At 36.3% G+C, this 27,572-nt stretch overlaps 1 protein-coding gene across 1 annotated transcript in view; it reads left to right on the top strand.

The window, feature by feature from the left end:
* Window positions 1-27,572, top strand: part of LOC123309663 (G1/S-specific cyclin-D2-like) — a 43,354-nt gene that overhangs the window by 7,392 nt on the left and 8,390 nt on the right. The window contains exons 2-3 of the mRNA XM_044892873.1: window positions 851-1,066; window positions 18,107-18,272. Of these exons, the coding sequence (XP_044748808.1) occupies window positions 851-1,066; window positions 18,107-18,272 (382 nt within the window). The remainder of the gene's footprint in view (window positions 1-850; window positions 1,067-18,106; window positions 18,273-27,572) is intronic.

Here is a 27,572-nt window from a genome sequence, read left to right as displayed (position 1 = left end):
GCGCCAACTGGTGAGCAAAAAAACGGTAGCCCTCAATGAGGGCTACAATATTTTTTGTCTCATGTAACAACAAGGGTTAAGTGATAGAACACTCATAGGTGAACCATCCCTTTAGATTTCTTTGTAGAAATAAATTATTATTATAAATGTATTTGGTGTTTCCGCACACAACTTTTTCACTTGTTAGCTTGAGTCAAATCTAGATGTTTCGAAAATTAGTTGGCACATAAGTTCATAATGATTAATTGAAAAAATGGAGAAAATCACTAGGTCACCTTGGTGTCCTCTATCTAGCCTTGGTGTATTCGCATTACTCTGTATACCTACCTAAGTTAGGAAGTAGTGAAAAGAAAGATCATTTGAATCCAAGTTAATAATCGCATTCTCGTCAGTATCGAAATTGTGAATAAATATTTTCTTAGTCCGTGCAATAAAAATTGTCAATTACTGTTACCAAAATGAAAAACAAAGAAGTAAGGATTAGTTCGTCTGTATTTTACTTTTACACTCCGTGGCTTGAACCCTGCTGACCATTTCCTCAAAATAAGCTGTCCTTGTTTCACCTTATAGCTTTTAGTCAAAATTTTAACCGAAGACATGGATACAGCGATATCCACATATCTGTTTCATCTTTCTGAAAATATTGGTATGTGTTATATCTACCTACCTTCTGATTTTTGATAAAGTAAATTGAACTCGTGTCTAAATGTATCGTTAACAAAATCGATATCAAAAAGTGAAGATTATGCCGTCTATGCACCAATGCTAACCAAGACCAATTTCCCATTAATCCTATTATTCATGTTCATTTGGGCGTCATATAATATTGAAATTTTCTCTTTTTTTTCAGGTGTGTGAAGAACAAAAGTGTCAAGAGGAAGTTTACTTGTTAGCTATGAACTATATGAACAGATTTTTAAATTTATGTAATATAAGAAAAAACCAGTTACAGTTATTAGGTACGACGTGTATGATGTTGGCGTCAAAATTACGTGAACCTTCTCCTATAGCCGCAGAGACATTAGTGTATTACACGGATAACAGTATCACAAAACATGACCTCATGGTAAGTCCTAATATTATCATTATTGCCTGTAGATATAACAGAATTGATTTCATTTTATTCAAAAACAAAATCGGAATGAAAACCCCAAATCAAAGGCAGCATGATATAAGTAGGAAGGAGACTGCTTCAACTAATTGCCACGCAATGGATATGAAACAAATGCCTTATGGAGTATGAGAAATATAATTATGGAAAATCTCTTTATATCTGGTCAATTCGCAAGTAGAGATGGATTTGAAATGAAAATGAATATCATATCATTTCAACCCTTTGCGGAGGAACTCTAACCCTTTGAAGAGCAACTCCAACCCTTTTTCCTTTAATTGGAAATTGGCCATGTATCAGAAGTACTTTTTCCGAACAAAGTTTCTCATAAAGGAAATTGTAAAATCAAAATTGTTATTACCCAATTTGTTTTGGTTGTTTTTGCATCATAATCTGAATGATATCTAACCTACATACCTATTTACTATCATAAACAGTCATAATTCATCACTTATAAAGTAGACGAATTCTTGTGACCTACGTGAAATAGAGTAAACTACAAATACTGGTCGGTTTGAATATCAACAAAAGTTATATTACGTTTGGAAAAAATGCCAACTATTATTCCGAACAATTAAAGTAGGACGCTTCCATCGTAGAGTATTCTTCTTTCATAGAGGCAGGAGTTGTGTTGCTCTGGAGTCTGGAGAGTGCAAATAAGTTCCACAACATAATCATAACTGTTTTTGAATGGAATTGTTGATGCCATATTTTCCCTTAACTGCTAGTCTTCAATAATGGACGCTAGGTTGTTTCTAACCAATGCACATAAATGAAAAACTTAATTTGTCGATTTTAATATACGTACTACCCGAATCATTGCCGAATACCAAACCCATACCACGTGGAAACTCCGGGTACCTTGATCATAAAACGACAATCTTTCACAGGACGTTAGTCTTCGACAAATTTATGAATTACAGACATAACGTCGTATATATTTGAATAGCAAATTTATCGATTTTGTCATCGGAGAAAATAGAATTCATTCATTCGTGTTTGTTGTACCATAGCCATGCTAGGAATTTCCGTCCTGGATTGGATACTGAGCAGGAAAATATATACGGGGACGACTCGAAAAATGAAGATTGTTTTCCGATAGAATACACCATTATAGAATTGTTCGTAGTTCGTTGAAATTCTATATTACAGCATTGTGTATCAACTAAAATATTAGAGAATATAGAGGACAACGAAGGTGTTGGTTATGTTTGATTTTTAACATTGAATATAAAATAAAATATAAAATTCCTACGCACTTCAATCACATTCAGTAATTTTCTAAGAATTATCAACAAAAATATGTACTACTGTCGAAATGTATGAAATCTGTGAATGAAACATCATGTAGGTACCTAAGCTGATGGAAGGGATTCCTTGTCTAGTAATTTGCATGGAAAGTACAGAATATCAGTGTTTAAATAGGAATAGTTTTTGGCTATGAAAAAAAATAAATTCTTGCCGACGCAAGAGTGTAGTTTATCTTCTTGCTTCTTGGACTGAAAGTTGATATCAGTGTTTCATTTAGGAACAAAAACAGTACATATATTGTAGAAATATTCGCAAGCAATTAATTTTGGTTGGAATGATATGTTTATAATCAGTTCAAATTTTTCGTTTCTTCCCCTTTTTTATATTTTTCTCATAAATATTAGAATTTTTCTTTATTCGGCAGCTTCAACACGTTGCCACCATTAGCTCCACTGTTGGTGCGGCGACTGACGTTCACTTTCATGATACTTGAACATCAAACTACCACCAAAATGAATTTGATGCGGTTTCAAATCACTAAAAAAATAGTACGTTACCTCCCCTACTGTAGGACGGTTGCAGCGTAGGCTCAGGAATGCGAGGTCTCCACGTACTCACGAGTTCAAATCCGGGCCAAGTGTAAAAACTTTATAGTACGGATTGAAATGATATTGAGCAGGTTAGGCACTACTCAGAAAATAACACATCTGCGTCTGTGGTAACACATTGGATTCTAGGAAACTGAGAGGCTAATAGATAGGATCATAGGTAACGTCGTGGTTAATTTTTGTACAGTGTACCGTTGAGATAGCTTATGATGGTCCAAACGGGATATCCATTGGATGTCTGCGATGGACGTCCGAATTCAGTTCAATATTGTGACATTTGTGCGTCCCTCTGATGTCCATAGAACCAGAAATGAACGTCCCATGGATGTCCGTAATATCAGAAGAAAACGTCCTAAGGATGTCCGTAGGACTACTTACTTTGTGCTATCAGGGTTATTCTTACCGAGAAAACAAATACTTCTTGTATCTCACTTTTAAATCCCGAGGAAACTTTTTGGACTGATTCATTCCCAGAAGATTCCTTCAGAGTGTTTCTGTGTTGGTTTCTTCCTTCTCCAGACCCTCTTTCTTATAGGTGCATTTTCCTTTACCACACAAATGTTCTGGGCCAGTAAGTGACGTTTGTGCTCCTTTTTTGGCGATTGTATGTACAATATGATGAAATTACATAATCTTTACTTGACCTTGTTTTTCAGAATTGAAATTATCAGTGCAGTCAGCTCCTAGATTATTTCTCAATCATTAGTGCACTACGTAACTTGTATAATGTCCTATAGTCCTTTTCTATGAAGCAAAAATCACTCGGGGTACTATTCCTTACTTTTCCTATGATAACAACCCATAAGATCGGTTTCATGATTGTATTGTGAATGTCCCAAGTTATAGCCAAATAGATTGTTATACATATAATTCAATTATATCAGAAAAAGTTTTAGCAGATTCATTTCTTAACAAACCAAAGAGGGATATCTTGAAATGATGAAATATACTTGAAATTGCAGCGCTTTCTGTCAATGATTCTTTTTTTATTGGTCTACTTTTTCTGTATTTGCACTACATGATCCCTTTAGCAGTTAGGCGTTAGCCCATCAAAAGGTTTCAAATCTAGGTTGACCACTATCACTAGGAAGTAGCATCCGAATTCGCAAAAATTTCGGCCCAATTAGATATCGGTTTTCAGCAGAGTGACAATAACCTCAACCGGTGATGTCACATTCAAACATTAGGTAACATTAATTTTTTTATCGAACATATGGTTGTCAAAGGCAAACAAGTCGTTATCAATCTCTCCGGGTGATAAGAATACTCGACTTCCGTCCAGGGCGTTTTACATTTGGGTCGAATCCTGACAACGACAGCGAACAGAGGTGTCTATCAAGGCATTTTATCGAATCGAAATTAACTCGATTTATTAATTTTATGAATGAAAACCTTATTCGTTGATTAGAAACCGACGACAGCTGATTGTATGACCCCAAAGTTATCGTTATCAGTCGGATACATAAGCTTCAGTCGGTGTTTACGAGCGAGCCATTCGAAAAATCGAAGTGGAGATGGATCGGTCGAAGGATCGATAAAAAACTGATACAATGTATGCTTTTAGCACAAATTGGTCTTGAGGCGCCGTCTATCTTCCCGGATAGGTGTAGATATGCTCAAACCACGACCTGAATATTTGTTAACATGTTGAAGAATCGTGTTCCAAGAGGTTGTAATTCTTATCACAACGTAAAAATTGTTAATCTGAAGCATACCTTTTACGAAATGGTTAAAACCTAACCTAATAATGAACGAAAAATTCACGAAAAACATGCAAGAAATAGAAAGAGAGGCATCAATGCAAAGATATTCGGTATTTACAGATTAAAACTGCCCAGCGAAATTCACAACGATACAAAAGAGTGGCTGTATCTTGAAATGAGTAGAGACCGAAAAATATATGATAAATATACACAGTGTGAAAGAATATTGGTAATTCCTAGTCAAAAAATTGTGGGAGTATACATATATTTTTTTGAACATTAAAATTTGCATTCTGGATCTTGGAATATCCGAATAAATAAGCTGATTATTGTATTGATGTCGGTTTCACGGCAGTAAAATAATCGAACAATTTTTGAGTGATGAAATTTCAGTCCAACATATTTATATAGGTACAACAGCTCTTTCTTCTCGAAGAAATCAAGTACAAATCGGAGTTAATTTTCAACTGTGCCAACAGAAAAAAGCACATATCTATTCCTTGAAAATGATGAATATGATAAGCCTTTTTGTAAAATTGGGAGTTTTTCTTCGTGAACGGTTTACTGAGTTGATCGAAAAAATCTAAAACGCAAATTACTGGTTTTCCATGCGACTCCCTTGCAGTAATATCTGTTTTAGTTTGGGAGCCCAAGAGGGAAATTCGGGAATTACTCGAGCGTGTCAGATTAATATAAAGGGAGATACCTTGGATCCTTTAGTTAGCTCCAAAAATTAGACCTGTATATGTGCGGGCAATTGTCTAGAATAGCCTGTCAGAATAGTAAAAAACACGATTATTTTACACACTCCAGCGTGTCCGATTAAGATATAGGTGGTTAATTACATGTTGAAAAGTGTATATTCTCCCAATCTGACAATTAAAGTGACGAAAATGTGTGGGAGGGCGCCAAACTTGCACAAAAAAACATCACGTGTACATTCTCGAGCGCGGTGGCTTTTTTTCTTATTTTGAAGCTTATGATTTAACAATAACGGAAAAAATAAAATCGGACAGTTTCAGCCAGCCGAAACAATTAAAATTGCTCATAAAGGTCACAAAATAAGTTTTCTTGAATTATCTCCTCTCCTGGGCTTCAAATTGTTTTCGCATTCATTATAAAAGTTGTAGAGCATAACATTCCCTACACATTTTGTCCGAAGCAATTTTTTCTACGTTTGAACGTTTTTGAGATATATGTCGATGAATGTACATTAGACTGGGTTTCTACATTGACCTTGGCCTTCCCTTGGTTAAACTCCTCGCCCTTATTGCCCCCTCACTCGGAAACGGTTAAGAGTATGTGAAATTGCTTCAGACAAAAGTTGTATCGAATTTTATTATCTACAACTTTCATAATGAATACAGAAGCGATTAGAGGTACAGGAAGGGAGATATTTTGAAAAAATGCCTTGTTATCATCTTCAAACTGTCAGATTAAGAAAACCCCCATTGATTAGTGTCAGATTAATGGGTAAACACGTCTGCACTGCAACACCGAGACTAACCATGTGTATGAAAATCTGACGCGCTCGGGTATGTACAAGTAACGACTTTTTTTGCATTTTTAAATGCACTGTGACCTTGCGTCACGTCCGAATTGTCAGTGTCTTGAAATTTTTTAGGTCAAATTAACATATCCTTTGAAAATCTGACACGCTAGAAATTTTTTTTTTACATTTTCAACTCTTCCGTACGGCCAGCCCCACCAAACCCCACCAAACTGTCAGATTAACATGAATTTATTATCAGAGACACGTAGAGCATATACAGTATCTCAATCTGACACGCTCGAGTATGTACACCTCAGGATGTTTTTTACATCTTTGAAAACCTGCAGATGCTTTCCCCGCCTCTGAAAGTGCATACATCATAGAACCATCTGATCTTCAAAATCCACTAGGTCTCCACACATTCGAATAAATACCGATTTAGCATCGTTGGCTCCCCAACTATTATTCCTTGAATGGTTCCACGCAATGACATCTAACAAATAAGATCTTAGTTTGTTTTGTTAACGGCTATATCAGTAATTTCGCTTTTGTTTACTGCTGAACATGTTGAAATCAGTGAATGGTTTCACGCTACGGATACTTTATTATCTCCTGCTGAAACCCATTTCAATTTGCAATTATTAGCCATGTACAAAGTAACCATGTGTACTATTTTATCTCAGTAATTAGCCTGAAAGCCAACGAACTGTAAATTTTATCGCACAAATAACCCTTCACTGTTCTTAATCACATGTCCCGTTATTTGTTTCCCCAGAAAAGTCGAGGTTCCACCCCCACAACGTGAACAATAGATGCGCATAGGACTAACCCAAGTCCGTTGATCTTCTTCACACCTCTGTACCCTTGGTATACGCGAAGTATACGAGTACCTGTTAGGTTGAAATTCCTGAACAAGTTAACAGGTAAGAAGTACCTACGGTCAGTTCCTTTCTTTATGTAACATCCTTCTTGGAAACGCTAAATGGGCACCTTTGACTCTTACCGCAACATTTCTCATCCTATGACATTTCGTTAATTCTACAATAGACCATATGAGAATGCACAATGAAAGAAGGTCGGTAAAAGCAAAAGAAAACGGGATGACCTGTATAGGTGGCGCCTATCTTGTGATGGCAAATTTTAACACTTCGTTTGTCCGTCGTAATTATGTTTGTTTTATTCCGGTGAAAGCTATGATGTGACTGACACGATGTCAGGAATGCCCCTTGTCTGATCCCTTTCTTTGAGTCGCAGTTAGAGTCGTCTCTGAATTTCTGATAGATTTGTCTAAAATATCTAATATTGCGCCAGTCGTTGAAATATTGCTATGAATGCAATGGATTGAGATTGGAGAGAGACACTTGCATCTATCTCATTTGTTTGAGGAAATACTTAACTCAATTCCAACATAATTTCAAGATGAACTCAACAAATCTTTGAAATTAAATTTCATATGAACAAACGTTTATCTACGTGTTTTTTCTACGTTCGAAGCTTTTCTAAGAAGTCAATTTTCAGTTATTATTTGTTGCCAACAGTGAAATCATCATCACTCAAAAATTAATCAAGATATAACAAAGCAATAGGAAGTAGAAGTTGGAGCAATAAATATTTCAAGTTTCATAATGCCAACCTTTCGAAATATTTTATCATGATTTATTCATCGAGAGACGAATCATAAGCATCAGATGAAATTAATGGGACCGACTATCTATTGAAGCACAGATGCTAGCTCGCCAAGAACTACTTTAGCTTATATCTTCGACAAAAAGAAGAATAACTACATACTGGAAAGAAAAATATTTTTCTTTTCATAAAAATTTCTTTACACATACTAATTTGGATGAGACAATACATTAGTGACTGCTAATACATTTTTGGCAGGACCAAATACCCTAAAATAAAAAATGAAATGCTTTTCTTCCCACCTCAAAAATCTCCAGTAAAAACGTACCGTAGAAGAACTCACTTCGCATACCCATCTGACCTGACTGTATTTGCTTATTCAAACCTTGTATCACAACAGGAAATAGGTATGTTTTAGAATTTTCCAGAGATCGATACAAGCCAGCTGATTCGAACGCGGGCGCTGTATGATAGGCACACCAAGAAGAAGCATTATGCCATTTCATTTCGCTAATTTGATTTGTTCAAACTGTCTGGTTAATGAATCCTGCGAACAGGCCCGACAAGTCTCATGCTTGGACTAATGGACATTCCAGAGGCATGGCTATGACCTTCATCCCTCTTGCTTACCTGGCCTTCTCACAATGCTCCGCTGGTGCGGACAAAAAGTAGAATTCCTCTCTCTTGAACAGCGGTTTCAGAGAGAGGATGACTGTAAGCCAAAACCGGCTGGTGGAGGAATATTTTAATTTTGCTGTAATCCACGTGTAATCTTGAATATCGCGATGGATCCGATGGGTGGCTGGAAATGTCTTCATTCATTAAAAGTTCTCACAGGAAGTGCCCAACTTTACACTGCCTGTATATTATCTAATAGTTCCTTCCGATATTGACTCCTTTTTTTGACTTCTAGGAGCTACATTTCTTTGTAGGGGTTTTTCAGCCCGTTAATTATTCTGTCGTTAGTTGTTCGATCGATGTGTACTTGAGAATTCGTTTGAAATTAATTTAAAACGGGCCTGGCCTAAGACGACCAACAGTTTCATTGAAATCGGTCCAGCCGTTCAGTAGGAATTCAGAAAAAGGTGTCGAATTCGAAACTGCAGCGCTACCTCTGGTGTCCCACCCGAAAAGTCACAAAATTTCGACTGTAGTGCCACCTACCAAGGTCAATTGTGTATTTAAGCCATCCAGAATCCCTAATTGAACCCCTCACAAAATTACATCAAAATCTTCCCAGTCGTTTAAGAAAAAATCCTATAACCTATAACCTACACAAGGCCCAGTTTGTTTTAAATCAGAGGATCTCTTTCTAAACCCTCCGGGGTCTTGAAAATCCACTGAACACACAAAAACCCTGCAACGCCACCTACCGGGGCTTACATAAACCAACAAACAAAACGTCATCAAAATCGGTCCGGACGTCTGCGTCTAGGAGAAGTTCGATGATAAACACACGTACAGTGGAATTATGCATGTACAGGCTGTTCATGAAGAATTTATGGGGCTTGCAAAAAATTTAAAAGTAGACGGAAAATTTCATATTCTTGTCATAATTAACAATGACTGAAAATTTTTAGAATTTAGTTCGAATTTTTTTCACTCATTTGTCGGAAAAAATTTAGGTATAGGTAGGTCCCAGTTTTATATCAGCAATATGCCTCCAGTGACATATTGAAAATCCGTTGTTCGTTGCAACGTCACATTTCGGGTCACAGGGCATGATTTTTAGACAAGATAAGGGGACACTATGTATACTATTCCACTGCTGTAAAGGTTTCTCGTATATTTATTGGGTGATGCCTATTTTTTTGGTTGATCATTTAAAAAAGAATCAGAGCAGCTTGCCAATATGTTACACCAGAGATGAAGCACGCAAAAGATTTGAATGCTGCAGTTGACATCAATTCGAGCATAGAATGTAATCAAAAGTGGTATTGTATACCAAATCTTTTTATTTTTCAGCTCTCTGTATTTTTCGAACGAAAAACCCAAGCATATAAAAAAAAATTGTCGTTTCTACCTACATTGAGTAATCAAAGGGTTGAATACTCAAAGGTACCTATGACAAAAAAAAACGAGCATTTCCAAATTATTACAAGAAACACCTTTACAGCAGTGGAACAATACACAGAGTGTCTCATTAACTTTTCTAAAAATGATACCACGTGGTCCAAAATATACACACGGTTTATAAGTGCCAAATTTCAATATCGTAATTCCAATAGTGTTCGAGATATATGCTGGCCAAGATATCATAGAGCACCATGTTACTATAACAAAACTCTTGTGATGCTGATATTCCAAGACTTTTTCTCGTTTTTTTTCTATAGTAACCATGACCCTGAGACGAGTAAATAAAACATATACAATTCAAGGAAAAAAGAAGTCTGCGCTGCTCCAAAAACTTCATTGAATACAAGATTCATTCGATATATTTATAGTGTAATGGATGGCAGTACCCGACAAGAAAGTCATCCGTTGACTAAACCACTGTAATGAGAAAAATAGATAAAAACCTAACGAATTTTCGTGCCTAATGATCATCGCATCATTTTCAGCCTGAACGTGTTGGCAGGCTATAAAAAGAGGCATGAATGAAAATTATGAGGATAATTGGGTTCATTTATATTGTGGCCACGCCTCAGCATAGAAATTACAGGTTTCTGAGCTTTCATTATCATCGTGTTACTCTAATTATGAATGAATTGATTCGAAATCACCTATGTGGTATGTGGTTTCAACTTATCATGAAACGAATTAAGACGTAGTTCCTTAATGATATTACGAACTTGTCGTCCTGATCGATGAAAATGCATTTGAATGTAGTCATTTTTATATAGGTTCAACCGCTATCTCCAAATATTTTCTCTATGCAATTTTTTATCCATATTGAGAGTTATTGGATGGATCGTCTAATCAAAGGGACTAATCTGCCCATAGATTATTGTCTTTGTTTCAGAGATTGTACTATTTCTCGGTCGTTTTATGTATAAGTAAGTTACATTTGAAGTCTAAAAAGGTGGCATCAGACTCTTAAGAAGATATGGAAAAGGGGAGAGACAAAATGTTGGCAATCATCCCGACATTATTTATAGAAACGAGGCATAATCTTATTAAGGTATAGAATGTATACAGTGTGTACTTAAACTATGGAATAAATTCACTTTCTCGCACTGGGATTTAAAAAAAAATGCTGGAACACGTCGATCTACTTTTTAAGAGGGGCACATTTCAGGCATATTACTTTGCCTCTAGCTTCACCCCCTAAACGGGGGTGAGTGTCACCACTAGTTTTTATAATGGAAAGGGGGGTAGAGTGATACCTCATTTTAAAAGTCTCTCGCTCCAGATTATAGCCCTAGAGTTCGAAGTTGCTAGTGATATCTTTGTTAACATGACAGCTTGTCAAAATTCCTAATTTAATTAGTTTTTTCAAGCTGTCATATTAACAGAAATTGAAAAATGATATATGTATATTTATAAAATTTTATAAAACAAAACCTGTAACAATTGCCGACTATTGAACTAGAATTAGAATCGAATGTGATAATATCAGTTGCCAAACTATAAGTATGGTCCAACAGTAATTTGTTGATGCTTTGGGTTACTGTCGAGCACAAGAAGGATCTCAGTTTGAATATTTAATTAAGTGAAGTAAGTTTATTGTTTATTATTTAAGTATTCCAGTAGATAATTTTAACACTAGAGTTTGAAGTTGCTACTGTAATTTCTGTTAATATGAGAGCTGGAGAAAACTAATAAAATTAGGAAATTTGACAAGCTGTCATGTTAACAAAGACAACCCTAGCAACTTCAAACTCTAGGGCTATAATCTGGAGCGAGAGACCTTCAAAATGAGGTATCACTCGACCTCCCTTATCCCTAAAAAACTAGGGGTGGCAGTCACCCCCGCTCAGGGTATGAAGCTAGAGGCAAGGAAATATGCCTAAAATGTGCCCATCTTAAAAAGTAGATCGATGTGTTCTAGCATTTTTTTGAATCCCAGTACGAGAAAATGAATTTATTTCATACTTTATGTACACACTGTATGGCCGAAGAAACATTCCAGGAATATTCTACTATTGGAGATCTAGACTTCTCGAAAAAACGTCCATCCGCTGTCCGCAATTCAGAATTTTTCTTCGAAACCATTAAAAATTACGCGACTTCCGGTTATAACTCCACTATTGAAATTCGAAGTATACAGGGCGAGTCTTTGACTCATACAAATATTTTAACAGTAGATTCTTGAGGTTAAAAGTAACACTTTTTATATACCCTTTTTCTGAATCGGCTCGGTTTAAATTATACAGGCTGTTGAAAAATCTTAAAAAAAATTATTTTTAGTTCTATCTCACGAACAGTTTCATCGAATGAAATGAATTTCGGAATATAGTTTTTCATTTATTTGATTAAGCTTTTTCGAACACAAGATATCACCCACGTCTTTTAGTTTTCTCATTATGAGCATTACGTCCGATAAAAATACCAAAAATTTAAAAAACCCAACTCTTGAAATCAACTTGGACGCTATCTGATGAATATTTGAACGTTTTGTAAAATAAAAGTATTCTGCATATTAACTCGTATAATGCGCCGTTTTCGAGTAATTTGATGTTCAAATATTAAAAAGTATCTGTGAAATTTGAAAAATTGGGTACTTTGGCTGAATACAACTCTGTTCAAAAGATCCACAGATGTGGAGTGTCCAAAATTTAGCTAGTTATTCTGAAGGTAATTTTGTTTTTCCAGAGGTGGCACAGCTCGTTATGAAAACTTAAAATGGCTATATCTTTTTATCAGGGCCGAATCGAAAAAAATTGTATAGGAAAAAAGTGTTCCTTTTGACTTCAAGAATCTACTGTTGAATTATTTGTACGATTCAAAGACTCAGCCTGTGGAAGCATACAAGGTAGGCTTTTTAAAACGAAACAGACGAGGTAACGGGCGGAATAAATTTATTTCGAAAAAATGCTCGGACACGTCGATTTTTGTTTCCAGGGGGACAACTTTTTTAAGGTCAAATTCACAACTATATTGCTTCAACCCTTGGTGTTAGAAGACCAACCCCTAAATTTTGAATAGAAACGATAGGGTGAGTGATAACTCATTTGAAAGGCCTTTTTATCCTGAATTCAGCATATTAATTTTCTTCTCATTTAATGCATTCATTTTCGAGATATTCAATTTTGAATTTCGTACAGTACCAGTCATTCCGCTAACCATGCTATGTGGAATCATCAATTATTTGACTAATTCATCCTGTGGTTACGATGGTAACAGTGAATTGTCAACATTAGACAACGAAATAATTATTATTGGTAATTACTTTCCTCAACAATTAAGGTGGTTGTTTTGTCTGTTTCGTTTCAAAAAGCCCATCCTGTATACTTTATCCCGGAGCTCGAAGGAAAATTAGAGAAAAAAGGATAAGGATATGGGCAATTTTCACTTTTCAACGCTTCATTGGAAAACTATTCGGGGTAGTGCAAATTTATATGGGTACGAAAATGCCTCTGTTGAGGCCTTGATACCGTACTCATGAAGAATCGTACGTTTAGCAGCGTTCATTTCAATTATTCCTAAGAATCTTGCCGAGACGGCCTAACAGGCTCTCGAAAATTCGTATTCCCTCGTTTATGAAATAAACGAGACTCGTTTTTCGACCGCGGCGGGACAGAGAAAAACGTGTGAATCCATGCTATCCTCCCGGCTGCTCGCCGAACGCATCTCTACGTGAAGCCGCCTTGCTCCGTATAATTGAATTTAACGGGGCTCATTATTGCGGGCCATAATTAATGAATCGGATTCCGTCACATGTCCGCCATTAGCGGGTGTTCCGCGGAGGGCAATTTCTTCATTTCACGTTGCGGACCAGCGTAAACAAAAACCAGATTGAGTTATGTAGCCGACAACTGTCCTAGCAATTATTATTATCTCAACCTTCGTTGCGCGGAATTCGCGAAAGAGCTGGACTTGTTTTGCGAATGGAAAGGATGGCGGAATGGCGGTATCTTCGCCGATCGACTTCCTTCTGTTTCGCAGAAACCGTGGACCAGTAGTCTACTTGTGCATGCCATCTCTCAACAAGTACACGATGCCCTCCTTGTTTTCGAATGAAAAGGTGGGAATGTGATTGTTCGAATTCTTTTGCTTTCATCAAAATTAGAAGAGCAATCTCGTCCTTTTTTTGTAAGCACTAAGCGTACGTCACAATACTTCATATTTCTTGTACGAAATCATATCGACCTCGAAGTTGACTCCATCTTGACGTCAGCATATGAAACTATTTTGATGTAAATATATGGCGTCAAATTGACGTTACCATATGACATCATTTTGACGTCTGTTTGTCCATCATATTGAGGTTATTGAGAGCTTGTATATAAAGTTACAAGTGTCTGGTTATACAGGGTGCTTCCAAAGGTCAGGCTTTCTTTTTGACAGAAGGTAGAACTCATAAAATTAAGTCGTTTAACCAAAAACTTTCTGTATAAAATATCCAAGATGGCTGGGATACAACCTCTAGAAGTTCGACAGAATTTCATATGGCTGGACAATGAATGATTCAGTACCAAGTTCATCGGATTAGATACATCAGGTCCCTTTTGAAAGAATCATAATTGTTGTATCGTGCAATTTAGGGAAAAAAAGGAAAATCGAGGCAGTTTCTTGAAAGTGCTTATGTTAGTTATGTTAAAAAAGTGCTATGATGTTTCCCCATTTCATCCCATTTTTACGACGATTGTTGGAATCTTCGATCAAGAAGATTGTGATGCCCATTGTGAAAAATTCGTGAAAAATGTAGACGAATTTTATTGGTGAGATTTTGAAGCATTATTCTATTTTTTACACTGGTGTCCTAAGTCTTTTCTCTCAGTTGGTAACTTATTGAGCCATTTCATAAAATCTTGTGAGTTACTAAACAATAATAAGAACAATTCGGCAATCCTAAGTTTCCATTACCACGTAAATATCGAACGAGCCAATATCCTCAACGAAACCACGTGGTCGAATCAGGGGATAAGTTTTTCCCACTGCTTTGCTATAAGTCAGCTAACAAACTGTCTAGTGTCTTATTAGGATGTATTTCAGTAGTCATTCTCGATTTTTATTTCAACTTTGTCATTTTGGAATTTTTGTATAAGTGATTTTTAGAGAAATGCTTCATTTTGACCAGTTCTACCTTCTGTTGAAAAAAGAGCCTCCCCTTCAAATCTTTCTTGAAGTAGTCAAAAAGAGCATAGTTGTCCTCAACTTCTCATTTGGTGACCAAAGAACATTATAATGATATAATAAGAAAATCTCATCATGAAAAAAATTGAATACAAAATAAATAGACGCAACAAAAAACAAAATAACTCACACAATATCATTCTGATATTGAATGAAGAATTGACTAAATGAACTCTAATCCACAATATGAATGAATGCTAGACATTTATAGAAATCAAAATTGAGAATCAAGATATTTTTTGTCAATCATAAATTTACATAGTCTTACTACAATGAAAACTAGAGAAATCAATTATTTCAGAAGCATAAAAGTGATTCATTTCTACAGCCATAAATTATTCTACTAAATATATACACAGTGAGCCTTTGACTCATACAAATATTTCAGCAGTAGATTTTTGTGGTCAAAAGAAACCCTCTTTTCTATACCATTTGTTCCGATGCGGCCCTGATAAAAAGATATAGCCATTTTTAGTTTTCATAATGAGATGTGCCAGCCCTGGAAAACCAAAATTACCTTCAGAATAACTATCTGAATCTGTGACACTACACATCTGCGGAATTTTCAAACAGAGTTGTATTCAGCCAAAGTGTCCAATTTTTCAAATTTGACAGATACTTTTTAACTTTTGAACATCAAATTTCTCGAAAACGGCGCATTAAACGAGAGAATATGAAGAATAATTTAATTTTACAAAACGGTCAAATGTTCATTAGATAGCGTCCAACTTAGTTTCAAGAGTTGGGTTCTTTGAATTTTTGGTATTTTTATGGTACGTAATGATCATAATGAGAAAACTGGAAGACGTGAGTGATATCTTGTGTTCGAAAAAGATTCATTAAATGAATGAAAAACTATATGCCGAAATTCATTTCATTCGATACAACCGTTTGTGAGATTTTTTTTAATGTTTTTTCAACAGCCTGTATCCTTTAAACCGAGCCGATTCGGAAAAAATGTTAAAGGAAAAAAGTGTTTTCTTTGACCTCTAGAATCTACTGTTAAAATATTTGTACGAATCAAAGACTCTCCCTGTATATCAATTTATGTAAAATAAGGTTAGAGACAATATAACTCAATTTTTCTGGACTGATCCTGGTGATTGGTAAATACAAAAAATCTGTTTATTATGAAAAGTTTTTATCATCCATATGGATTTCTCCGATTTAGTTATAAAAACCGAATGAAATTTCGCTTTATCCAAATGTATTTGTTAATTCTTAGTTCTATGTTGAGTTGAGTTTATGAAAATTCACCAAAAAGGGAAAAACGATTCTATTCTTAAGGATTTCGTTTCCTTCTGCTTTTATCAGGACATAGGTATACCTAGATAAGGAACAAGAATTTGCAATTTACTTGAATAGAAAGGATGAATGTATAAGAAACAAGAGTATTCTAGTAGGTAGTAAACTACATATTTTGAAAATCAACTAATTGAAGTCCATAATGCCGAGAAATCACCAGATTGCTCAACTGAATATGAACCACCACACATGCATACACAGTTTCGTATTTTGACCAAACCCATTAAATTAAATGTGTTGATCATTTTTGACAATTAAGGTTTGTAGTTAAAAAAAATTTTTGTGTGTTCAAACTATACACGATTCACAAACGTATAATTATTTCATGAGACTTACCCAAGTCTGAATTTTAGCTCTATTATTCAGGAAACTGTTATGGGTAACTAGTGAAACCTTTCCTTCAAGGGAAGCTTTAATTCTAAAATGAAAATGTGATCTAAGAAGACCCTTACTCGTAGTACATCATAGAAATTTAATTTCCTATATTCTATACAACTAAGTATTGAACTACTTCTGAAAAAAGCTTGGGGAGAAACAAGAAAAGGAGACCGACAGTTCAAAAGCTCTTTTATCTACATGGATATTACTCCAGACGTAAAAAATCGACCGGAAGCTGTTCGATCAATGAATCAATGAAATCATCTTTACACGACAGTCATGGGGGAAATCGAAAAATGTCTGTTTATCTCTCCTCTGATTAAACATGTTCGTTGCGATGTCAGAGGCCTTAGAAACGCCGAAAGCACTTTAAATTCATTTCAGTCTTTCATTCATCGCATATTTCGAAGCTCGTCATGTCTCGTGTACGGAAAGCACAACAATTTTAATCGGTTTTCTCGCTATTTCGAGATGGAACCTTTTCTGAGGACGGTTAGGAATATTTTATTGCTTCCAGAAGACATCCACACTCCAGACATTCTGCCTTCCCTTCAAATATATCTGAGAACTGAGAAAAAAGTGGATGAAAATATCAACTTGTTCTTGTCCAATGCTTTAGCCTGTACTATCGGCTCAGAAGTTACGCCCATCAACAAGCTAATTAAGCTTTCGATGAAATATGATGTGTTTCAATGTGAAAGAAGGGGGCAAAAACAATCATGGTAGATATACGTCTGACAACTATACATTATCCTCTCCTTCGATATTTTATTCAATTTCGGTCTCAGTACTTATGATGGATTTCATAATCCTACTACTGAACTTTAGTGATGCGAATATAATTTAATTCATGAATACTGAATTGTCTTCATCGATACGATAGCTTTGTCCACACGAGTGACCTTCACAATCGGCTGTTGAGGTATATCCTTAGGCTCTTCTCCTAGTCAAGGTTTATTGATTTCATAGTCGATCGAAGCGAATAGATAACGACATTACATGTCTAATAGCAACTAGCCAATGTCAACGTATCTGACATTTACCTTGTAACATATGGTTCCATGTGAGCAGCTTTAAGAAGGCACATAATTCTTATTTCTTGATAGATACTTCCGTCGAAAATGTAAGTGGATATTACGCTTAGGTTTGGCCATTAGGGACCTCCTGGATGACGAAACGGACAAGTGGGAGACCATCGTGATATAGATGAATTACTCTTTTTTTCTCATTTTGATGTCTACAAAAGGGGAAATAGAGGATTTCCGCTTCATTTGAGATAATATGGCGTTAATTCAATTTATAAAATACTCTTATCTACTCCAAAAAACATTGTAATTTTGAATCTTTGCTAATTCGAGCAACTTTTATTTCAAATATTAATTTTTTGTTTCAGCGGTGGGAACTTTTAGTTTTAAGTAAGTTAAAGTGGAATCTTTCGGCAGTTACACCGCTGGATTTCGTGAAACATTTGTTGAAGAGGTTGCCGGTTCAAAGGATAGGAATTAACCTGGACATGGTGACAAACCACGCAAAGACTCTTATGGCACTGTGTGCCAGTGGTGAGTTTCTTCTTTCTCTTCCTCTAGATTGCCCATTTGGGACTTCTCTGATCATAATAAAAAAAATGGGTTCAAGCTTGAGAATTTTAGAATAAGTTTTTATCTCTAATAGAAGAGATACCAATATCATTACGAATTATACTTACTCCGACGACATCAGAAACCATCTTTTGATGATCCAGACTATTTTCTCTGCTAATCATTCTTTCAATCGCCATCTAATTTTCTGAATATTTTTGCGGTTGCAACAGAGTGTACAATATTTGGTCCACACTGCATCAGTGGATCTATCTATATGCACTTTAACCACTTGGAGCAACGATTATGCAGGGTGGACCAAATTCAATGGAATTGAATGGCAACAACCCGAAGAGCTCCAAAAGATGATCAAAACCGTATCCCTCTATTTTCAAGTAATAAGGGAAAACTCATTTTTTGGCTCTTTAAATTGCCTTTATCTCCTAGTTTTAGTAAGCTCGAAAAACAAATGTAACAATCCTACTTTGTTATGTAGAATTTAGTGGTGTAGTCGAAGATTTTTCCAGAACAACACTATTCAAAAAATCAAAAAAAAGTTACGACTGAAGAAAACCTTTGGTTACGCTATTGAATTTCACATAACTTCAGAATTCAACATTTGTTCCCGACGTTGTTTGAACTTTTCCAGGAGCACCAATGTGAAGAGCCGATAAATGAATTTTTACTTATAGCTTAAAAAAAAATGGGGGTATGTGATTTTGGCCAGTAAACATCTTTTGAAAATCGAGGTGGAAAATATGCCATCCATTTCTCGCCAGCTCTTACGCTTACAGAGTTGCTTTCTAATCTCATCGAAATTTGCCTATTCTGTACAGTTGGCAAACAATTCAAATCGTTTTTGACAAGCCTCTCTAGTACCAACAAGTACAAATAATACATAAGCTCAAATTTCTCATCCAAAATCATCGTACTTAAATAAAGGAAACACCTAATATGTATTAGATTAATGTTAGTACATACCTACTTTTTAACAGGTTAAATTTACTCCACTATAGTTACGTTAATACAGGGTGAGTCTTCGACATGTACATAATATAATATATTTTAACAGAAGATTCCTGAGATCAAAAAAACACTTTTTCCAATTTAGCTCGGTTGAAAAGACATGAAAAAGGTAATTTGGAGTTATGTATATCTCACAAACGATTTAATCGGATGCAATGATTTTCTTCAGTTTCTTCATTATGACCATTACATTCCATAAAAATACCAGAAATTCAAAGAACCCAACTCATGAAAGTAAGATGAAAGTACTCTAATGAATATTTGACCATATCGGAAAATCAAAGTAAACATCATATTTCCTGCTATAAGGCACATTTTTCGAGTAGTTTAAGATCCAAAAATGTAAAATATCTGTGAAATTCGAAAAATTTGCTACTTTTGCCGAATGCAACTTTGTTTAAAATATCCACGGATGTGTAGGAATTTTGTTTTTTTAGGGGTAGCATAGATCATTATGAAAACGTAAAATGGCTATATCTACACTGACCCCAAAAAAATGGCGAAGAAAAAAATAGTTCCATTTGACTATTAAACTATACTGAAATAAATGTACCATTCAAAAACTGACCCTGTAAATACGAGTACATATAATAGATGAAAAATTCTCTTTGCTATACAGGGTGAACAGAAGTTATAACTTATTTTTTCATGCAGAAACACAACAAAGTTTGAAGTACCAACATTGAAAAATTTTTTTTCGAATTTAGCAAAATGAATGACACATTACGTTCGTCTTTTTTCGAGAAACTTATAATGTCATCAACTGCATTCCTCTATCTTCTTTTGTTTTCGAGTTATAGGCAAAAATTGAAATTTGGGCGATTTCAGCTTTGGTCATTATCTCCGTTTCTGTTTGTGCCAGGATGTTCAAATGAAATACAGACACTTTTTGTTAGCAATCCAGTGGCGTACTATGATTTTTTTCCAACAGGTATATTTGCTGAGCTATAACATAAAGATAGTAGTTTAAAATGAATTAGAAAGACTGAGGGCGATGTGTGATATATTTCTGAAGCGAGAAAAAAAATGGCGGTTCCTTGTTTCCTTATTTTAAACTACTCTTTTCATACGATAAAACACAACTTTATGTTATAGCTCAGCGAATAAACCTGTTTGAAAAAATCTTAGTATGCCACTGCATTTCCATCAAAAAAGTTTTTCCATAATGTTTTTATTTCAACATCCTAGCACAAACAGACAGTAGCGTACCGTAGGGGGGGGCGGTGGGGCGGTCCGCCCCAGGCCCCGCACCAGCATAGGCCCCCAAATGATGGGCAAAAAAAAACCTTCATTGTGCTTGATAGTAATTTATATTTGTTATCGAAACTGTTTGAGTGACAGTGAAAAGACTTATTAGTGTTACTATGTAGGGTGTTCATCACGATGCATTAAAACTAACCTTCAAAAAATTTTGAGGAAAAGTTTCATCTTTAAATATATTCTATAGGGCCCCCTCATCAAAAGCCGCCCCAGGCCCCGAACTATGTCGGTACGCCACTGCAAACAGAAACGGAGATAATGACCGAAGCTGAAATCGCCCAAATTTCAATTTTGGCCTATAACTCGAAAACAAAAGAAGATAGACGGATGCAGTTGATGACATTATAAGTTTCTCGAAAAAAGACGAACGTAATGTGTCATTCATTTTCCTCGTTGGTTTAAAACAGGTATCACCAATTTTGCCCACCCTGTACACCCTTATAGTGCAAACTCTTTGAAACGCACTCTGTATGTTTGGTTTGTTACACGTTTATGCTGAATGCCCATCTCATAAGTCAAAGACTCGTCTTACACAAACAAAAATATATTTTGATGGATTTGTTAGATATAAAATTCTTCTTGCAGTTTATTTGGGCTGAAATGAAATGCGCTAGTAAGGAATCATTGAAAGAAGTTATGTGGAAGGGAATTCGTTTGTATATTTCTTCGTAGCATCCTTGTTGAGGGCCTCAAATGAATAAACTCGTTATTGGAGATGTAATAGGCTCGCGAAGACATTTCGAGAGTTTATCTACAAGGTGATTTCGATCTTGGCATGAAATGTTGCGTGGATTTCGAGGAGGTCCTCTACCTGGACCGCGTAGTTAATATCTACTTATGGTACGTTTTGTTCTGCTGAGATTCTATTTAGGTTGTCTGGCCCCAAGAACGAATGCTACCCGTCCTTCGTGGCTTTCGCATAATATCGCGGTGTGTCTCAGCCGAGACAAAGACTGTAATTCCGCTCTCAAGGTCCGACCGACGGTTGATCTGTGTGTGAGCCGTCGCCGCCGCCGCAGTAACCTAACCGTGGCCCCCCGGCCGAATCTGCTCTCGATTTCGTCGAGCCACTTTCTCATAAAGTACCTAAGGTCCGCCGCCCGCCTGCTTTATCTGCGATTGAGCTTTTCACCTTGAAATTCGTATCGTTTTTCGGGGCTTTGCGATTCAAAAACTTCGATATCCGTTAGTTAGGTCCTAATATCTTTCCGAAAATACGTAGGTATCTATTCTTCATCTAAAAATAATGTTCAGTAATTAGATACCACCCACGAATAAATCATCGAATAATTCCTTGGGCTATTCTAGGATGAAAACGAGTTTGGAATATTATGTGGCCAATCCTCCAACCTCCAACTGCGTTTTCATGCATGGGAAAATCAACGAATCATTCGCACCCAAATTAGTCCTTTGGATGCTGTTCTTTCTCTGTATTCATTGCAAATTTCATTTATCCTACTGTTATTATATTTTTTCCTCCCTAGTATCTTGATTTCGACCACCTACCTATAAAACGTAGTCCCTGATCGGTTGATTTCTTCTGACACCCTACGCACATGCTGTTTATCCTGCTCCGATGGCTCTTCTTGAGGTTTCTCCAATCTGTTTATGTACTCATTTTAACCTCCTCTCAGTTGGCCTTTTGGTCTCTCTTACTCTGACTACCTCATAATCGTAGTCCACTAGTCTCTTGAGTTTTTGATTAGGATGTTCCTTCCTCCTTCCTCTCCATCAATTCTGTGATGGTTTGCCATTTCGAATCTCCATATATCTGTTCCAAACCTATGGGCATCTATTGCAAATCGTAGCAGCTCGTTCTATTGTCTAAATTCTCTTGACTCTTGTGGCTCTTTTGCCACAAATCCCTACGCAACTGATCCATTGTTGGACTGAGGCCTGGCGACGGCTTTGATTATTTTCAATTTTGTCTCTTTCGACATGTGACTCCTTCTATCTATAAGTGGATATAAGCCTGTTCATTCTTGCTTTGGTTTTGTCAATCGCATGCTTTATATAGCTTGTCAGTCAGTTGCCTAGTAAGATTCCGGATATTTCAATTCTTTTTTCTACAAGCGTGCGCGTTCAACCTTTTTCCCGCACGCATTTCAAGTTGCAAAGAGTCACTTTTCCAAAACGTGCGGGAAAAACGCCTGCTATTTCTTTCCCGCACGCAAATGCGTGCGGGAATGGATTAGCAGGGGTTTTTCCCGCACGCAAATCTTATAGAATAAATTAAATTCTATCATGTCTCTATGCACCGAACGTCAACGATGAGTAACCCATGGTAACGACATGCAGAATTACGTCTGTCATTTTATATGAATTAATCAAATGAGATATGATCTGCATCGTGCAATTGATATATTTATATATTTCAAGCGCTTGTAGAAAAAATATTGTTCCTAACTCTTGCGGAAAGTGTCTTGCCCGCACTCAACTGCTTACCCGAACTCTGCTTCGCATCGTTCGGGCAACGGCAGTTTCGTGCGGGCAAGTATCACTTTCCGCACTTGATAGGAAAATAACTATTTTCTACTCCACTTTTTTTCCGTCGTTTCCTAAACAGGAATTAACTTTCCGTTTTCTTTTCAGCAGAAGTATCGCTTGGCTCTTTTGTCCAAAGTTTAATTCTACACACCAGTAAATTACATAATCTGCAGCTTCTTGTTTAACTTATATATTGCCATGTGGGACAGCTAAATACGTGTCATCTGCTTATAGTAGCAGTATATTTCTGGATTGGAACATCATGTATATACCTACATATTGTAATGTAAGATGATAGGGCCTCAGTATGGTTCTCCTGCTTTCAGATATACTGTGGTCGAGAATTCATCGTTCATCTTCAGATAAAATATTCTGTCTCTAAGATAGTTTCCCAATTATTTGCATAATTTCGTGGAATATCCTTCTCACGTCATTTTGAATATCAATCCTTTATGCCAGACTCGAATATTGTAGAGCTGTCTAGTAATACAAGGCCTACAGCTTGCTTATTTTTTGAACTACCTTGTATGTGTTCTGTGAATCTAAATGATCATTATTCAGCCGAGTGTTCTTTTCCGAACCTGTAATATGTACCTGAATATGTTAGAGATTTAGGTATTCGGTTCCTTCTGTAAGACTCTTGGTTGTTATTCATTCTTTTCTATTAGTCGATAATGGGAGTATTGCTCTAGAGTTTTGTGGGAATTTCTCTCCTGCTTCAGATTTGTTGAAAACTATGACTAAAGTCCAGTTGCAAGAGTTTTAAATTTTGATGGGGCATCAAATCTTAATGGACTTTCCTGCAACTGGACGTATGACAGTTTTCAACCTCCTGGGGTTATGTTCTGCTCTCTTGATTCCATTCTCTACATAGGTTCGTTAAGGCTGAAATTCCTTTTCTTGGCATATTCTTTGGCTCGACATCAGTGATTATTATCTCCGCCTGGAACCTTTCTTGTTTTCGCTTTTTTGATTTTCATTGGTGAAGCTTCTTCTTGTCACACCGTCCGAAGTTGTCTTCATATCTTCTTCCAAATCTTCATTGTCGTCATCTATTCTATAATTTAGCCTCGTAGATCCGCCAATGACTGTGTTTCATCGATGCTTCAATAATTCATCCCTCGTTCCCCAGAAGTGGAATTTATACGACATCAGCGATATACCCATCGAAATGCTTGAAGTTTACGAAAGTTGGTTGGCTCAATATATTGACAATGGAACCCCAATTTGACTGATACAATCTTCAAAACTGACAGCCTGTATTTCAAGAATCGAGGTTCATATAATTATGAAATTTTTCTCCAATTTTTCGATGTATAATTAATCACTGAACTTTTGAGTTTTCAGGGGCACCTCAATGATAATTATTCCCTGGATTTACAATAATGCTCCTATAGTATATAGTGAGAAGGGGTTCACAGTTCACTGCGACCTTAAGGTCTATTGTGCCCCCTAACAGAGCTGTCGCCCTTTACAGCTCGCCTTCCAGTTCCAGCGATCTGATGAAATCCAATATCTGGGACGGCTTCAACGAGGATAATTCCCCATTTCTACAAGTTTCCTGTCTAAAGCACACTTTCCTTTGGTTTGCAATGGCATAGCATTCCGTAACCTGGTGAATAGGAGTTTCTTCCTCCTCCCCACAGAATCTACACTCGTCAGTGTCCGACAAACCCATTCTCAACAGATGCTTCTTTAGGCGACAATGTCCTGTGTGAAAGCCAGTGAGTAGGTGTAGTTGGTTCTTACTGAGATCCAGATATTTTTTGAATCTACCAGTTTCAAAGTTCTGAAGGAACTTTTTGGAGTGATCCATCCCTGGGAGATTTCGCCAGAGTTTTTCCCTTTCGGCTTTCTCCTTCTCCATAAACCCCTTCTTGTAGCTGCATTTTCCTATACCACAGAAGGGTTCTGGGCCAGTGAGTGGCGTTTGTGCGCTCTCTCTGGCAAGTGTATTAGCCTTCTCGATTCCTACGATTCATAATCTACCGTTGTGGTAGTTTCAAACCCAATTTTCCAGTCTTCCACTTACTGATGCGAATCAATCAATGACAATAACAGTATGCCCATAGACTATTTTTTTTATGCCAATGAGATTTTTTTTTTAATCTATGAATTTCGTCCTCTTCAAAAACCAACAAATGGGAAATTATTGATTTGTATGATGGCTCAATGAGACAGAACTCATCAAAATGAACTATTTCACCAAAACTCACCTACATCAAATATTCAATATGGCATAGTTATCATCCCCTGAAATCCAGTGCTATTTCATTATATTTCAAGTACGAGACTGAAAGGCCACAATGACTGCAGAGGGATGAGCGGTCAATGTTTGCAATTGTACAGTATACCTATACATTCAAGACACTCTGAATAATTGTTTAAGCGCATTCTAAAAAATTGTTGAGATGAGGTAAAAAAAGCGTATTGAGAAACTGTTTTGAAAGTTCTTGTGACATTTTTCATAGTATTAACATTGATAACCCACTACTACGACGGGAAAGACTATGAACAAAAAGAAAATTGGAGTGGCAACTTTGAAAAACTAAATTAAGAGGAAGTGCATTGTCGAGTGTTTTTTACCTTGGTGCTTTAGGTCTTTTTCTGTACAGGCATCTGAGTTTCTATCTTCATTTCCATTCAACACACATTCGTCGTATTAGGATGTATTAAGGCATTTTATATATAATTTATCCAACTTCGTCATTTCAACATTTTTTTTTAGTTGAGTTTTGGTGAAATATTGGCCAGTTCTAGCTTCTTTAAAAATAAACAAACCAAAGCATTCTGTATATTGTCTCATGAGCAATCGAGCCAAATAGCCAATATCGGAAAATACCCGGCGAAATGAGAATGCCAATCGGCAATCCTTTTAGACAGCACCTCATATCTGAGTCAATATTTCTATATCTGCAGAAATTCGATCTGCCATAACCGGACCTTAACTGCAGACCTTCATCAGCCGTTTTCCCGGAATGGACGAGCGTCGGTCACGCTATTCCTCACGTGCGGTTTGAAAAACTAATTCTGGCATGCCGATGCAACCGACATTTCATGAACATTATCCGCTATCGAAATGAATATTGTTGGAGTTAGAGATTAAGTATTTCCCTGGAAAAATATCGCAATTCACAAACGTAATCGCGGCGCCAGTTGACTATTATCATGTTTTTATAGCTGCTGTTTGCTTGGTCCAAGATTATCAGATCATGCGAACGCATTCCTTCTTCAAATTCTGCAATTATAAAAATTAATAGCTGTTTCCAGCTACTAATAATTATTTCACGTCGTTTTCAACTTATTCAAATGGAGCCATGGCTTGATGTGCATATTTCTTTGACACGATAAACCTTCGCATAAATGCTCGGTGCAAGAGTACTTACACATGTAGGCACTGAAGTGAAGTGTCTAAGACTGAAAGTCTCCAATATCTTCTACAGAAGAGGGTTTTCTACTGAAAACCTTGGATAAAGAACTGGGGGGCATATCAGTACTTCATTTTTATTTGCTAGACAGAGTTCTTCAAATCAGCCTCTTGAAATAATATAACGTAACTTTCAAGTTGAAAAACAACTGCCTAATTTTTATTTTCTGTTAGGAACTCAAAAAATATGTAATCCTCTGTCAATTAGAATAACAGCTAAATAATTATTAATCAACAATGGTTTTATTGGTAGGTATATAACAATTACAACATACCATAACTGCATGGAATGGTCAAGATGGAAAAATTTTATCCACCATCGATGCAATGAAATCAGTGCGTTTCCTTAAGCATTATGATATTCATAAATCACTAGCGATTATTCAGTGCTTTACCATTAAACTTTCATTAATCACTTATGATTTACGAACCATTATCACTGGTCTATCAAATTTTAAATTCAGAATCACAGACTGTAATAGATATTGCTATATAGCAGTATTGAAATATTGGAATGGAATGAAATGGGAAAACATCATAGCACTTTTTCAACATAACTAACATAAGCACTTTCAAGAAACTGCCTCGATTTTTTCTACATTTTTTTCACTATACAACAATCATGATCCTCTCAAAAGTGACCTGATGCATCTAATACGATGAACTTGGTACTGAATCATTCATTGTCCAGCTTTGTTTCGTTTTTGTGATGTCGGAGTCACCTTCCACAGTCATGTACTTGCAATTTAATGAAATTTTGTCGAACTTCTAGGGGTTGAATCTCAGCCATCTTGGATATTTTATATGGACAATTTTTGGTTAAACGACTAATTTTGATGAGTTTCACCTTCTGTCGAAAAAAAGCCTCACCTCTGAAAACACCCTTTATTTATAATAGTATATGTTAGCACCGAATGAGAGAAGCAAAGGAAGAAAATCAGCTGATATATAGGATTTGGAAATTTGTCCAGACCACTGCACTTCAGCACTTCACTGGCCGCCAAAGAAACTAAACGAACAATCGGACCGCGCCAAGGTTATGATCGCAGCCATGGATCGAAATCGAAATCTTCGTCGGTTTG

This window comes from Coccinella septempunctata, chromosome 3 (genome assembly GCF_907165205.1).
Source record: "Coccinella septempunctata chromosome 3, icCocSept1.1, whole genome shotgun sequence".
Lineage (NCBI taxonomy): Eukaryota > Metazoa > Arthropoda > Insecta > Coleoptera > Coccinellidae > Coccinella > Coccinella septempunctata.
Note: the sequence above shows the minus strand (reverse complement) of the source record. Positions and strands in the feature narration are given on the sequence as shown.